This window comes from Melanerpes formicivorus, unplaced genomic scaffold (assembly GCF_026170545.1).
Source record: "Melanerpes formicivorus ecotype bairdi unplaced genomic scaffold, bMelFor1.0.p_v2 SCAF_109, whole genome shotgun sequence".
Classification (NCBI taxonomy): domain Eukaryota; kingdom Metazoa; phylum Chordata; class Aves; order Piciformes; family Picidae; genus Melanerpes; species Melanerpes formicivorus.
The window spans coordinates 616315-633410 of record NW_027142461.1 but is presented as its reverse complement, the minus strand read 5'-3'; the positions used below and the strand labels follow the sequence as shown (position 1 = coordinate 633410).

General features: G+C 43.1%; 1 protein-coding gene across 1 annotated transcript in view; it reads left to right on the top strand.

Moving 5' to 3' along the window:
- The window catches only part of LOC137455777 (uncharacterized), a 231214-nt gene that overhangs the window by 33955 nt on the left and 180163 nt on the right, over positions 1-17096 (top strand). Inside the window, exon 6 of the mRNA XM_068166871.1 lies at positions 12857-12943. Within this exon, the coding sequence (XP_068022972.1) occupies positions 12857-12943 (87 nt within the window). The remainder of the gene's footprint in view (positions 1-12856; positions 12944-17096) is intronic.

Here is a 17096-nt window from a genome sequence, read left to right as displayed (position 1 = left end):
TCTTTACGGTACAATTTTTTTTTTTTTTTAAGAGGTCTTTGAAGTTTTCAAAATGGATTGGTGTGACTTGAAGTGCAAAGCTCCTGCATGCCTTGCTTGTGGGGAAACTGAGGCGGAGTATAAGGCTTTATCTTCAATCTGCAGGCCTAGGGTAGAAATAGAACCTCTGATTTGAGCCAGATTTTTTTCAGTGGTGCTCAGTGAAAGGATAAGGGGCAATGAGCACAAATTGGAGTGCAGGAGATTCCATCTGAACATGAAAGGGAGAAGGGCAACAAAGCTGGTGTGGGGTTTGGAGCACAAGCCCTATGAGGAGAGGCTGAGGGAGCTGGGGTTGCTTAGCCTGGAGAAGAGGAGGCTCAGGGGAGACCTTCTTGCTGTCTACAACTACCTGAAGGGAGGTTGTAGTCAGGTGGGGGTTGGGCTCTTCTCCCAAGCAAGCAGCACCAGAACAAGAGGACATAGTCTCAAGCTCTGCCAGGGGAGGTTTAGGCTGGATGTTAGGAAGAAGCTCTTCATAGAAAGAGTGATTGCCCATTGGAATGAGGTGCCCAGGGAGGTGGTGGAGTCACCATCACTGGAGGTGTTTAGGAAGAGACTGGATGGGGTGCTTGGTTGCATGGTTTAGTTGATTAGATGGTGTTGGATGATAAGTTGGACTTGATGATCTTTTCCAACCTGCTTAACTCCATTCCATTCCATTCCATTCCATTCCATTCCATTCCATTCCATTCCATTCCATTCCATTCCATTCCATTCCATTCCATTCCATTCCATTCCATTCCATTCCATTCCATTCCATTCCATTCCATTCCATTCCATTCCATTCCATTCCATTCCATTCCATCTTTCTTACTCTCCACCGATAGTGAATTTGCCAGAAATTTTCATGTTGGCCATCCCAGTGGGAAATCTAGCAGATTAATATCCCTAGGAAAAATATTTGGGGTTTGATCCCCCAAACCCGGAGTGACAACAACCTGGGTCAGCCTATTTCTCAACTGCCAGGTGCCTCATCTCAAGGTGAACCAATATTGGTTTTTCCCTTTCCTCCAGAAGTGTTAAAACCCAAAACACTTTGCAGAGTGCCCTAATGTTTATGCTGGCTTGGCAGAGTCTCTGCTCAGCAAAGGTCTTCCAAAAGTGTCAGGATGAAAGCACCTCTAGGAATACACTGTCTTTGGGTGATGGCAGAATCAGAGGGCAGTTGCTCAACCTCAGATGGATGATGTATGTGACAAGCAATCCCTTAATACAGGCCTACTGTACTGCATTTTAGAGACACCTTGTAGATGTGGTGCTGAGGGAAGTGGTTTAGTGTTGACCTGACAGTACTGGGTTAAGAGTTGGGCTTTGTGATATTCAAGTTCTCTTCCAACCAAAATGATTCTATGATGTTATCGTATGCCTGGAATAATGGACGACTGGAATTGCTCCAGTATTGGAAATGACCTCTAAGATCAAGTCCAAATATCGACTTGACACCCCCACAACTATTAACCATATTCACAAGTGCCATGTCTACACATTTTTTAAACATCTCTGAAGACAGTGACTCCACCACCTCCCTGGGCAGCTTCACCATTCTTTCAGTAAATAAATTTTTCCTAATATGAAACCTAAACCTCCCCCGTTGCAATTTCAGGCTATTTCCTCTTGTTCTATCACTTGATACCGAGAAGAAGAGACCAACACCCATCTCACTTCACCCTCCTTTCAGATAGTTGTAGAGAATAATGAGGTCTCCTCTGAGCTTCCTCTTTTCCAAACTAAACAAGCCCAGTTCCCTCAGCCACTCCTCATAAGACTTATCTAGACACTTCACTAGCTTCATTGCCCTTCTTTGGACAGACTACATCTACTTAATGTCTTTCTTGTTGTCAGGGTCCCAAAATTCCAGTATTCCAAGTGTGACCTCATTAGTGCTGAGTACAGGGGCAAGATCACTTCTTTACTGCTGCTGGTCACATTATTCCTGCTACAGGTCAGGATGCTCTTGGCCTTTTTGGCCACCTGAGCATGCTGCTAGCTTATATTCAGCTGGTTGTTCAACAGCATCCCTAGGTCATTTTCTGCCAGGCAGCTTTCCATCCACTCTCTCACAAGTCCATAGCATTGTATGGGGTTGTTGTGACCCAAGTGCTGGGCTCAGCACTTGGCCTTGTTAAACGTCATATAACTGACCTTGGTCCACCAATCCAGCCTGTCCAGATCCATTTGCAGAGCCTTCCTGCCCTCAAGCAGCTCAACATTCCCAGCTGGTTTCATGTCATCTGCAAATTTACTGAGGGTACTCTCAATACTCTCATCCAGATCATTGATAAAGATATTAAAGAAAAGTGGTCCCAATACTTATCCCTGTGGAACACCACAAGTGACTGGCCAGTAACTGGATTTAACTCTTCACCACCACTCTTCAGGCTCACCATCCAGCCAGTTTTTCATCCAGTGAAGTGTCCATGTATCTAAGCCACATGCAGCTGGTTTCTCCAGGAGGATGATGTGGAAGATCATGTCAGATACTTTAGTAAAGTCCAGGTAAACAACAGCTACAGCCTTTACCTCATCCACTAATCAGGTCAATGTCAACTTGTCATAAAAGGAGATCAGGTTCATCGTGCAGGACCTGCCCTTCATGAACCCATATTGACTGGGCCTGATCACTGGTTTGCCCTGTACGCATTGCATAACAACACTCAAGATCTGCTCCATGACCTTCCTGAGGTCAGACTGAAAGGTCTGTGGATCCCTGGGTCCTCATTCTGGCCCTTCTTGTAGATGGGCATCATATTTGCCAATCCCCAGTCAGCTGGAACCTCCTCAGTTAGCCAGGACTGCTGGTAAATGATGGAAAGTGGCTTAGTGAGCACTTCTGCCAGCTCCCCCGCTACCCTTGGGTGTACACCATCCAGCCCCATAGACTTGTGTATGCCTGAGTGGTGCAGCAGGTCTCCAGCCATCTCTTCTTGGACTATGGGGGCTCTGTTCTGCTCTCCATCCCTATCCCCCAGCTCAGAGGGCTGGGTATCCAGTAAACAACTGAGGCAAAGAAGGTATGGAGCACATCAGCCTTTTCCTCATCCTTGACTGCTCCTCCTGAATCCAACAAAGGACAGAGATTCTCCTTAGTCTTTCTTTTGTTGCTAATATATTTGTAGAAGGATTTCCTGTTCTTTTTAACAGCTGAAGCCAAATTAATTGTCAGATAGGCTTCGGCCCTTCTAATTTTCTCCTAGCACAGCCTCATGACAATTTTGTAGTCTTCCTGAGTGTCCTGCCCTTTGTACTAATGACCATAAACTCTCCTTTTCTCCCTAAGCTGCAACGAAATCTCTCTATTCAGCCAGGCTGGCCTTCTTTCACACTGATTTCTGAATCTTAAAGACTTTCCTTTTGAACAGCATTCACATTTCCTGGACTGCTTAGCCCTTCAACACTATTTCCCAATGAATTCTGTCTGCCAGTCTCTGAAACAGGACAAAATCTGCCCACTGGAAGTTCAAAGTGGCAGTTCTGTTGACCCCCATCCCCCTTCTCCCAACAACTGCGAACTCTATTGTGTGAATGTTCATCTCTTCTAGCATTTTAAACATTTTGCTTTCAGATGCTGTGATCAAAAAGTGTGCAGGTGCCTTAAAACAGTTTGTACCATTTAGTCTTCATCACAGCCACAGGTCTACACAGATTTGGTTCCAGCTAATCCTGAGAAGAGCCCCTTGGGATGGCACCATTCCTGTGCCACAAGATAGGTACAATTTCCAGTGCAACCATACAGAGGGAATACATGTCAGAACAAATTAGACTGTGATCTTTCTGGGGTGCTGACTATGTATGCAAGCTACAGAATCCATTTGTGGGGCTTTTTCAGCACCTTCCCACTACAGGGTCTGTCTTGTGCCTTCAGAGATTGGCTGACAGAGCACTGGAATAGGTTCTGTTCAGAGAGGTTTTGGAGTCTCCTTCTCTGAAGAGATTCTAAGCCTTCCCAGATGTGATTCTGTGCAGCCTGTGCTGGGTGGCCCTCCTATAGCAGGGTAGTTAGTCTAGATAATCTCCTGAGATCCCTTCCAACCATAACCACCTTGGGATTCTGTGACTGTGATGTTCTGTGGCTTTTGCATGGAAGACGAAAGAAAGGTGAGTTGTGCTGTCCTGTGCATTTCCACAAAGTCTAGAGGCAGTCTGACCCTGAATGTTGATGATTCAAGTTAAAATTGTGTCCAGATGCTAAAAAGCATTTTTTATTCCTCCCCTCTCTTATTATCCCCAATACACAAATCTTTTTTTTTTTTTTTCAGAAGTAGATTACCTTCTAAAATCAAAAGCTCTAATTAGTTCTACCATTTTGTCTGCAACTGGAGCTGTTAACATCTCATATCATGCTCCAATAAATTTGCCCACAGAGATTAACAACATTTGAGGGGGGAAAAAAAAAAAAGAGGGAAAGTAAGCTCATTGTATTGAATATCAGAAACTATTCTTCTAATTAACCCAGGTACAGAATGGCATTAACATGGCTGTTCTGCTTCTGGGAGCAAATCAGTGTCTCTATGTGGTGCTCTGCTGCACCACCTCCTAGATGCAGAGCTAGGCTGGATGTGTCTAACACAGTGCTGTGTGCCTCCCGCAGGGAAAATCCCCCTGTAAAATAGAGCATTTCTGCTCCTTACAAAAAAAAACCCAACAAAGTAGAGAGAAGCCTTTGCTGAGGAATGATTATTGCTGAAGGTAGTTCAACTGGAGCAGAATGATGTAAGTCCATTGAATCCAGTCTCTCTACAGAGAACTAGAGGCTGAAGTTTTTTGAACCTAGTTACATTTCAAAAGAATGGTAGATGTCCATTGGAGACTGAGTGCAGGCAGATATAAAAACAGGCAGCTACTGGATGTTCACTTGAGTGCTGCAAGTGAAGGAAATGGGAGCTACGGACACTGGCTATTTGTGTTGGACAAAATGGAACAAGAAGACACAGTCTCAAGCTATGCCACGGGAGGTTTAGGTTGGAGCTTAGGAAGAAATTCTACACAGAAAGAGTGATTGCCCATTGGAATGGGCTGCCCAGGGAGGTGGTGGAGTCACCATCATTGGAGGTGTTTAGGAGGAGACTTGATAGGGTGCTTGGTTGTATGGTTTAGTTGATTAGGTGGTGTTGGATGATAGCTTGGAGGCGATGATCTTGAAGGTCTCTTCCAACCTATTCTATTCTATTCTATTCTATTCTATTCTATTCTATTCTATTCTATTCTATTCTATTCTATTCTATTCTATTCTATTCTATTCTATTCTATTCTATTCTATTCTATCCACATAAAGGATAGGACCAGAAATATGAATGGGAATAATTTCCCTCCTCCCCCCCCTAAAAAAATAGCAAAGTTCTGTGCATGTGGTTCCATGCTTCCTGATTCCAACAGGGGCTCGAAATGGAAATGCCAAACACAGTATGCAGGGCATGATGGATCACCATGTATGCATAGGAATAAAAGGGTTGTCATTGGAAGTAATTTTGCGTTGAATTACACAATGTGTAATCCAATTGAAATCAGCAGAACGGCACAAGGTGTAATGTAGTGTGCAAAACGTGATCCATTGCATGCAATTTCAACAACAGGGATACTGTGCCACTCATCTAAGTAATGTGCTAAAATTGAATTTGTGAAAGGTGGTGGGAGAAGAATTGTGAAGAATGGATGCATTTTGTAATTGGGAAATACTCTCTCAGAAGGTGACTGAATAGATATGTTTAAGGCTAACATATTACCCTTGGAAATGGTTTGCTTTGTAATGGTGCTGTTGGACCCTTGAAATTCAGCAAGTTCCCTCACTGGAATAGTGTGGGACCAGCCAAGCCTGCCAGCCAGGGAGCACTCAGGATCCATTTTCCCCATTGACGTGTGTCACATTATCTAATAGCATTCCTAAACGAACTCCATCATCGTCATCAGTAAATCTTTTTCTCACGCCGTCGACCAACAGCGTTTCCCCAGGAGAAAGCAGCAGGTCTCATGCTGGCATGCCTTGGCACAGTGCACTCTGTTGCCTGCAGGAAAAAAAAACACAACAACCAACCAAAAACCAAACCCTACAAAAATTCCCATGCTGTATTTTTGCTTCAACAGTAGGAAAATATGGTGTGTTCCAGGAGTGATTTGGGAGTGAGAAAAAAGTGGGTGCTATGATTTTGGCCTAAGCTGCTCAGGATGGTGCATGGATCCTTTGCCAGTGTCCTGTCAAAGCTGACAAAGTGAGTTTATTGAAGGCTTGCAATATAAACATAAGGCACAGTTATGTGGTTTCCTTGTTAGCTTCGGTCTCAACTGAGGATAAGAAACATGATATGTGATACCTCTAAAACTTTTTAAACATTGAGAAGTAGTCTGGTGATGTAGCCATTACAAGTGTCTTTAGTTCAATTTCTATAGAAGCAGAATCATAGAGTTGTTAGGGTTGGAAGGGACCTCAAGGATCATCTACTTCCAGCCCTCCTACCATGGGCAGGGACACCACACACTAGATCATGTTTCTCAGAGCCACATCCAGCCTGGCTAGTATTGTGTTTTCAAGACACAATCTCCTATCCAGTCCCCTGATTAATGTTCTTCAGTTTGAGGACGTCATTCAAGTGTGATTTTTCATGGAATTGTGTCTGTGGTACTCACCAAAATATGAAGCTCTATGCAAAACACTCTACCTCCCCTCCCCCATGTATTTAGTGCTAATCTGGAATAACCTTGTGCCTCCCAGGAATCTTATTTTATGTCTGCAGCTGATGTAATATGGATAATATGTATCTATAATTGTAGATTATAATGTTAGATGTGAATCTAAAGTACTAATAATATGCTTTAATAAAGGCATTTGGCTTCTATATGCAACCTAGATCAGTCTGTTCAGTCTGGAGAAGAGAAGGCTCCAAGGAGACCTTATTGTGGCCTTCCAGTATCTGAAGGGGGCCTACAAGAAAGCTGGGGAGGGACTTTTTAGGGTGTCAGGTAGTGATAGGACTAGGGGGAATGGAACAAAACTAGAAATGGGTAGATTCAGATTGGATGTTAGGAATAAGTTGTCCCTGTGAGGGTGGTGAGATGCTGGAACAGATTGCCCAGGGAGGTGATGGAAGCCCCATCCCTGAGGTTTTTAAGGCCAGGCTGGACGTGGCTCTGAGCAATCTGATCTAGTGTGAGGTGTCCCTGCCCATGGCAGGGGGTTCAAACTAGATGATCCTTGAGGTCTCTCCCAACCCTAAGCATTCTGTGATTCTACATAAATTGAACTAAAGGCACTTGTAATGGCCACAAGATGAGGTAAATTTAATAGATATGACAATTAATCGTTTTTAGTTTTCCTATGTATTTTTTCCCCCCAAAAATGGAGACTTAACATTGCTTTGTGGATTGCGTATCAGGTCACTATGTTCTCTGAAACTCAAGTTTTATTTTTAACACCAGAACATTTAGATGAGTAAATCTGGCAACACAAAATATTAGAATAAAACCTCAAAATGTTTACTTGTGAAAGTTTCAAGATTTCCTAAACTGTTTCCTAGTTTTAAATAATTGCTATGACTAGGGAGGTCATTCTGCCCCTGAACTCAGCACTGGTTAGGCCACACCTTGAGTCATAGTTTCATAGTTTCATTCAGGGTTGGAAGGGACCACAAGGATCATCTAGTTCCAACCCCCCTGCCATGGGCAGGGACACCCCACACTAGATCAGTCCTGTGTCCAGTTCTGGGCCCCTCAGATTAGGAAAGATGTTGAGTTGCTGGAACGTGTCCAGAGAAGGGCAGCAAAGCTGGGGAGGGGTTTGGGGCACAGCCCTATGAGGAGAGGCTGAGGGAGCTGGGGTTGCTTAGCCTGGAGAAGAGGAGGCTCAGGGGAGACCTTCTTGCTCTCTACAACTACCTGAAGGGAGGTTGTAGCCAGGCAGGGGTTGGTCTCTTCTCCCAGACAGCCTGTGACAGAACAAGAAGACACAGCCTCAAGCTGTGCCAGGGGACATTTAGGCTGGGTGTTAGGAAGAAGTTGTTCATAGAAGGAGTGATTTGCCATTGGAATGGGCTGCCCAGGGAGGTGGTGGAGTCACCATCATTGGAGGTGTTTAAAAAGCATGGATGAAGCATGTATTGCCATGGTTTAGTGGATTAGATAGCGATAGGTAATAGGTTGGACTTGATGATCTGAGAGGTCTTTTCCAGCCTAGTTAATTCTGTGATTCTGTGTGATTCTGCGATTCAATTAAGAACCTACAATTTCCTTGGAAATCTAGTAATGTTTTTTTTTCATTGTCCAGGAACTCTCTCTGCTTTATGCAGTTTTGGGTTGAATAGACCTAGTCCAACCTTTCTGCTTTAGCATCATGTTACCGAGAGCAGGTTGCCAAGATTGCATCCAGGTGGGGTTTGAATCTCTCCAGAGAAGAAGACTCCACAGTATTTCTGGGCAGCCTGGTGCAATGCTCTGGCATCATCAAAGCAAAGAAATGTTTCCTTATGTTTATGGGAAATCTGCTGTGTTCCAGTTTGTACCTGATGCCCCTTTTCCTATCACTGGTCACTACTGAAAAAAGTCTGGCCTCATCATCTTGATGTGCTCCTTTTAGATATTGATAAACATTAAAAAGATCTCAATAAATGCTTATTAAGCTTTTAATAATCATCCACCTGGGTAATAATACTTCCTTCATTTTCACATTGGTCAGAAAGGCATGTAACCAACCCAGCAGTTTTGTCTATTCTTTCATTAAACTAAAAAGTAGATCAATAGTACAACATGAACGGAATAATTTGCCTGTTCTTCAAATTCCTTGCTGTACCCTTGATGTGATATTGATACAGGCTCTTTATGGAGGAGAAGGTGTTTCAGAAATGTAGCTAAGTCATGCTATGTCTCTGGTACTCTCAGGACATAGGCTGTATAATTGACTACAGACATCTTAGCTTAAAAGCTGTCTTAGAGTTTCATCCAGTCCTAGTAATATGTGTGCAGTCCCATGGGCTGCATCGAAGGATTATGCTAATTTTATTAGCAACATCCCTTGCTTTAATTAAAGTGTACAAATTCCCACTTGGTCACTGTTGTGCTAACACCCTTCATTCCATTTTTATTTGAATTTATAGATAATCTGTGGTTTTGCACTTCAGTTACAGTTTCCTGAGTTATCCATTGTGTATTCCCCAGGAAATAACATAGCTTTGAGGGGTGAAGAGGGTTTCAAATTGAGTTAACAGGTTTGAGTGAACCTCTGGATCAAACTAAAGACCTAAGTTTGTAAAGATGGACAAGTCTTTGTAGGAACAAATATCCAAAGTAACTTGCTGTCCGAAGGTACCGAGCTGAAGGGAGGTACATGAAGGGAGGTTGTAGCCAGGAGGGGGTTGGTCTCTTCTTTCTAGCAACCAGCACCAGAACAAGAGGACACAGACTCAAGCTGCACTAGGGGAGGTTTAGGTTTGAGGTGAGGAGAAAGTTCTTCACAGAGAGAGTTGTTAGCCATTGGAATGGGCTGCCCCGGGAGGTGGTAGAGTCATCATCCCTGGAGATGTTGAAGAGGGGATTGGATGTGGCACTTGGTGCCATAGTTTAGTAGTCATGACGTGTTGGGCTTGATGATCTTTGAGGGCTTTTCCAACCTTATCAATTCTATGATTCTATATGCTGCTGTTCAAAATACCTGCAAGTGAGCTCTGTATTAACATTTACTTTACAGTGTTTACAGCATGAAGCAGAGTGCTGTGAATTCCTTAGCGGACTGTTAATTTACATGTTAGACACTTTCAAATGTTTCCAAAAGCAAATGTGAAATGATTAGTAATCTCTTCACATGCTCACAAAATGTTATTAGCAAAATGCCTTGGGCAGTGCATTATGTTGACTAAAGCTGATAATTTTGTATTTTTAAGACTCAGGCAGCTCTCCATACCCCCAACAAATCTTATGACCTGCCCAGACCTCCTGGTCACATCAGGAGGTGTGTGTTGTTCTGAGAGGGAAAAGACCAGAAAAAATCTACCAAATCCCACCAAGACCTCAAGCTGCACCAGGGGAAGTTTAGGTGGGATGTGAGAAAGAAATTCTTCAGAGAAAGAGTGATTTGCCACTGGAATGGACTGCCCGGGGAGGTGGTGGACTCACCGTCATTGGAAGTGTTTAAAAACAGACTGGATGAGGCACTTAGTGCCGTGGTTTAGTTGATTAGATGGTGTTGGGCAATAGGTTGGACTCAATGTTGTTGAAGGTCTCTTCCAACCTGCAAAATTCTGTACTCTGTATTCAGTTCTGTAAAAGCAGTGATATAAGGCTTGTATCATAGAATCATAGAATTGATAAGGTTGGAAAAGACCTCAAAGATCATCAATTACAACCTGTCACCCAACACCTCATGACTACTAAACTATGGCACCAAGTGCCATGTCCATGTCCCTCTTGAACACCTCCAAGGACGGTGACTCCACCACCTCCCTGGGCAGCCCATTCCAATGGCTAACAACTCTCTCTGTGAAGAACTTTCTCCTCACCTCAAGCCTAAACCTCCCCTAGTGCAGCTTAAGTCTGTGTCCTCTTGTTCTGGTGCTGGTTGCTAGAGAGAAGAGACCAACCCCCTCCTAGCTACAACCTCCCTTCAGGTAGTTGTAGACAGCAATAAGGTCTCCCCTGTGCCTCCTTTTCTCTAGGCTAAACAATCCCAGCTCCTTCAGCCTCTCCTCTCCTTGTAATGATATTCAATATTCAGAAGTCTTCCCTGAACATCTTCTCCGGACTTCTGCAGCTCAAAATGACCTATTATTTGTAAAATCACTGCAAAGAGGTGACTCTGGCATTTACCACTCATTCTACCTGGATAGGTTTTAAAAAGCATGAATTGCTCTGGGGAAACAAAACCAGGTTCTTCTTTGTACTTCTGCATAACTTTCTGTCTTCGTCTGTGTGTGGTTCTGGCAGAGCCAAAGCCCTGGATGAAATACCTCTCATGCTCCTCAAGGAGGGGTTGAGGTGGTTCTTTTATTTTTTTTTCTTTTCTTTTTCTTCCTTTTTTTTTCCTTTTCAGAGGGCCAAACAGCAAGCTGTTTGGTGGTATTTGTCAAGGTATCTCTTTTTTTGGATAATGGTTTCCATGCCTCGCAGACCCAAATTTAACACGACACTTCCTCCTAATCGCCAATTATTCTGTCCAGAAGAGCTGCCCGAAAGTCTGCTCTTGGAAGTTTCACACCAGACCCACAGGATATCAAAGAACATGGGGGATTAAAATGCAATAAAAGCTGCTGCGGTATCAAGGCTGTGCAAAAAAGAAAAAAAAACCCCGCACACCAGCGGCATGCTGCCTGTGCCGCTTGCAACGTGCTCTTCAGACATTTGCATTTGCAGCTATGAAGTAATTGAATAAAGAAATGCATCATCATTTTCTTTTCTAGCACATGGGTGAATTATTTTGCCACCGTGGGAAGGGGTGGTTCGTATAACATCACGGCGCTTTGTGCCGGAGAAAAACAATTACAGTGAATAAGGTAGAATGGCTCTGTTATTGCAGTACATAAGACTTTGATTACATGCTGCCAAGATTCATACCAGCCTAGTAGTTGTTGACAGATAAAGTAACAAAAATGAAACTCATTTATTTTTTCTTTATTGAGACCTCAAGGTAAAGCAAATTTTCAGTTCTTGTACTTACTACGCTGAAGGAACAGAGGCTGACAGTCAAAATGTGCTGGTCCAGAAATATAAATTAAACCTGGTTTCATATCAAAGTTTCATTTAGTCTCTGAAAAGGAGCTGATGCTTGGATTATTTTTGATCCTAAACCAAACACACTGTAGAATACTATAGTGTATCTGAGAGGATTTAAACCCCCCTCATTATACTTAGCCCCTTACGTATTTGCAGGGATATGGAGCTACATCTATTCATGCAAATTTCAAACTTGCTCCTGACTTAATTATTTTCCTTTTCCTCTGTTTAGTAAGAACTTGCTGCCTGCAAACCAATGGGAGGGCGGTTTCAAGAGAGTGCAGTGCTTTTACTGAAGGAAGGGCACATTTTTGAAGAATAAGCCCTCCCTTCCCTCTTGTGTAAAGAAAATTATTTTGGCTTTTACTGGGAGTTCCTCCAGGCAGCAGCAGGGATGCTGCATTATTCCTTGATAAGTCTAACAAATTACTTTTTGTCTTTCTTTTTTTTCATTTTTTTTTCCCCTAAACTTGATTAGTTTCTAAAGAGCAGCTAAACCTAGCTGTGGAAATGGGAAAAAAAAAAAGTGCTAAAATGAGCGGTTTTTATCCCATCAGACTCTTGGATCAGTTACCTAGCCCAACCGAATATAATTGCTGTTCAGATTAATGAGGCAGTATTCTAGTTTCTCCTCTGTAATTAAACACTTCTCTGCTTGGATCCAGCGCTGAGGATGCACCAGACGTTGAAACCTCAGCGGTGAAATTTAAAGCTGTTGAAATTGGAGGGGTCAGCTGGAAAACACAAAGTCCTCCGCGGCGTGGCCGTATCTGTACAGCACGTCTCAAGAACAATTTGGTTTATGTTGGGGATGGGGGTTGAGGAGGGGGATGCCTGGATGATGATTATTTTCATTCTCCTTATCTTTCCATCATCTAAATTTGAGAATTTTTCTCATTAGCTCCTGAGTAAAAGTAACACGAAGTACACTTGTTTCCCAAATTACCTTTCCTGACCTTTCACAAGATGATAATTGCAGTACTGGTAGGCTTAGAAGACTTGTTAAAAAAATTAAGCTTATAAAGTAGCAAAAAATGCCCCTTTGCTTGCTGGTGTCGATTTCAGAATTAACATTTTGGTTCATGTGCTTCTAATAATCGCTGACCCTTACTTCATGTGCCTTCCACAGGAAATGAATACAGCAGAAATTACTTTGACCCATTGATGGATGAGGAAATAAACCCAAGGCAGTGTGGGATGGAGGTCAGTGGAGAAGGTGAGGCAGAATTAAGTATGTAATTTTGGTGTCAGAATATTCTTTTCCATTCATGAAAATGAGGTGACAAAGATCACATGTGCCCTTCTATTTAAATATTGAGGTTTACAATTTGAATTATAAGCCTTAACCACTCAGAACATGATAGGCAATGGACATAGTCTTTGATCAAGGACTGGGAGTCAATGGATGGGTAAAAATGAGGCAGTGTTGTACTCATTCTGCTACCATAGCATGCTTTGGGAATGTTGTTTGCACCATTTTCCCCTATAATTAATGAAGTTAGTCCACAGCTGAGTACTAAGCTGTAGCTTTCTTGCAGTCCTGCTCCCAAAATCCATCTCAGGAGAGCAGCTATTTCCACACAATCACACAGAATGCTAAGGGTTGAAAAGGACCTCTGGAGGTTATCTAGAGTCACCCAGAGGAGACTACACAGGATCACATCCATGCCGTTTCAAATCTCTCTAGAGCAGGATTGTCTGTGGACCTTTCTGAGCAGCCTGGTCCAGTGTTTTGCCACCCTCAAAAGAAAGGAGTTTTTCCTCATGTTCAGATGAAACTTCTTGTGCTCCAGTTAGTGCCTGTTGCCCCTTGTCCTGTTGCTGGGCAACACTGAAAAGAATTTGGCTCCATCCTCTTGACCCTTGCCCTTTAGATGTTGGTAAGCAGCTACACAATCTTGCCTCAGTCTTCTTCAGGCTGTATAGCCTCACGTTTCTCAGCCTTTCATAATGAGATAGATGCTTTAACCTCTTCATCATCTTTGTAGCCTCTTCTCAATTCTCTAGAGTAGCTGCTTGTCTTTCTTGAGCAAGGGAGCCCAGGACTAGTCACAGTACTCCAGATGTGGCCTCACCAAGGCAGAGTAGAGGGAGAAGAGAACCTCCCTCGACCTGCTGGCTGCATTCTTCTTAATGCACTCAGTAATATACATACATACATATATAGGGGTGTGTGTGTGTATGTGTGTTTGTGTGTATAACAAATCACTATTTCTTTTCTGAGCATCTATTACTGAGCTGAGTGTGTGTTTGCATAAGAGAAGGAAACCTCAGAATCTGTAGGAGTTTCCCGCACACAAAAAGGCTTTTTTGTTTTGTTTTGTTTTTCTTTTTGACAGTTTAGCCAAAATGTTTAGCCTTGCTGTCTGTGGGCATTAGCAAGGAGTGGGAGGGTGTGACTCTACAGAGCTGGGAGAACAGAAGTTATGCATAGGTATGAGAGAGATTAACTAGGAGCTATTGTCTAGTAGAGGAAATTTTCCTTAGCTGTCATGGCTTTTAGATAAAAAAAGGGTGGGAACGGGCCTGCCTGAATTTGCATGGACTTAAGTAAGAACATCATGATGGTAATGAAGTGCTTAGCTGTGCACTGAAAACTTTGGCCCAGGTCCTGTTGTTGAGCACCTGCGAGCAGGCAGCATGCAAGACCCAGTTCTTCTGTGTTCCCATGCTGCTTTAAACCTTGTGCTTATTTGCACTTGCAGGGTTTCTCTGTTCATGCAGTTGCAGACAAATCTGAAAAACCTTGCCTCAAAGGGTCTCAAAGTAGTTCACTTCTGAAATTCATGAGAAACTTTGAGGTTTAAACTTCTAAGGCAGAAACTTTTGTGACTGGACAAAAACAATCTCTAATGCATGCCAATAAGTTGAATAAGTATACTGATGAAAAAAACTCAAGGTTTATTGAGGCTGAATTACACCTAGCCCCTACCATTTCCCTGTTCATTCCAGCAATGTGATACCATGGAAGTCAGCTTCTGGCTCAGAGCTTTTAAATGAGATATTTATTTTTTTTCCTGGTGATGCTGCCTTGGTTGATCTCATGAATAGGCTTTATGAGTCATGATCTGCTTCATAACCAGAGAATGAAAAGTGGATTAGACTTCTATAACCATGCATGTGTGCCTAAAAGCATGTAGGAATAAAGTGGTGCCATAAAAGGTACATGGAAGTACAGTTTTTATGAGGAGAAAACATTCTCTTGCCTGTGTCTAAGAAGCTGAGTGGTACACAGCTAACCTTAAATGTTCAGGGGGGCTTGTTTGGTTGGTTTTGGCTTTTGGTTTTGGCTTGTTCATTTGTTTTATTTGGAACAGATTAAAGCTCTGAGAAAGTATATCCAATTCTAGGGTGAGAGTGGAGAGGTGGTTCTAGGCATCTACACATCAGACTAGACCTGAGATGCATGTGTGAACAGCTGTCCTTTGGTGTTCCTCTTTTTCCTTCCCAGTAAAAATGTCACTCATAGGTTGGGGTAACCCTTGTTTTTTTAAAGGTATATTAGCAAGGCACTGGCCTCAGTTTTGTTATATTGACACCTGAAGAGCAGTTATAACACCTTGTGAACACCTCTGCCCAAGAGTGAGTTTTCCACCTAGGAGGTATTCAAAAGCTGTCTGATCAAGGTCCTGGGTTTCTTGGCTCTAGGTGATCCTGTTTGAGCAAGGGGGCTGGACCCAGTGACCTCCAGAGGCCTCTTCACATCTCAACCAGTCTGATTTAGTGATACTCACAAACCACTGTCATTTTTCCTTGCAGAAGTGTACAATAAGTAGAATCACATTTTTATGTAGTGGATAGAGTTAAAAGGATGTGCAGAACTGAAGTCTGGTCGTGCATGGTCATCCTCTGATTTGAAACCATCCCCCTTTACCTTCTCTTTCCAGCTAGCAGCTTGTCATTAGCAAGTGGCAAAGGCAGAATAAGATGAAGAAATCAGGGCAAACTTTAAGGTTACACTCTTCTTATATTTTAAACAAGTCGGGCCCAAAGCCCAAAGAGAATAGCTGGTGAGAAGCAAATCTTCAGCCACTAACTCTATTACACAAAGTTAAATATCATTTTAATGTGTTCATCATATGGGATTCTTTAATGGGTTATTCTGTGAAAATTAAGATATTGGCAATTATCTTTTCTATATTTGATAAATTAATTTTATTTTTTTTTTCTTCTTCTGGAAAGTTATCTGAGTTGATAATGCCCTGAGAACAAACCACACCCCACTATGGATTTGCTTCCTCCCCCCCACCCTCCCCCGCCAAGGGACTGTTTCAGTGCTACATGCAGAAAGAAATGTAAAGGATTCTGTAGCTGCAGATGAGCTTTGCAGAAGTTTGAATCCTCAGCATGGCTGTGCCCAGTTCTGGAGCCCCTCTTACAGGAAGGATCTGGAGGTGCTGGAATGTGTCCAGAGAAGAGCCACAAGGATGATCAGAGGTTTGGAGCACCTCTCCTATGAGGATAGGCTGAGGGAGTTAGGGCTGTTCAGTCTGGAGAAGAGAAGGCTCTGAGGAGACCTAATTGTGGCCTTTCAGTATCAGAAGGGGGCCTACAAGAAAGCTGGGGAGGAACTTTTTAGGGGGTCAGGTAATGATAGGACTAGAGGGAATGGAAAAAAAAAAAAAAAAAAGGAATGGGTAGATTGAGATTGGATGTTAGGAAGAAGTTCTTCACCATGAGGGTGGTGAGACACTGGCACAGGTTGCCCAGGGAGATGGTGGAAGCCTCATCCCTGGAGGTTTTTAAGGCCAGGCTGGATGCAGCTCTGAGCAACCTGCTCTAGTGTGAGATGTCCCTTTCCACAGCAGGGGGCTTGGATCTGCATGACCCTTGAAGTCCCTTCCAACTCTAACAATTCCATGATTCTATGACTGCTTTGCTTCAGTTCACCTACTTCATATGCATAGTTTTAGTCTTTTAGCTGTCAGTCCTCACCAACAACTTAGAGAAGCCAGGGTATGTGAGATCTGGAGAAAAGACTGCCTCAGCTGTTAATTTCTCCCTCGAATATAGACACTTGAAGTGTTTTAGGTCTCTCGGGAAAAGGGAATCTGTGTGTGTGTGTGCCTTGCTCCTTTGTAAAAGCTGCAGGTATTCCTGGGAATTCAAATAATTCACCAGCCAGGGGAAGTTTAGGCTCAAGTTGAGGAGAAAGTTCTTTACAGAGAGAGTCATTAGCCATTGGTGCTGTCCAGGGAGGTGGTGGAGTCACTGTCCCTGGAGGTGTTCAAGAGGGGATTGGATGTGGCACTTGGTGCCATGGTCTAGTCATGAGGTCTGTGGTGACAGGTTGGACTTGATGATCTTTGAGGTCATTTCTGACCCTATTGATTCTGTGATTCTATGATAATTCATAGTGTGCTCTATTG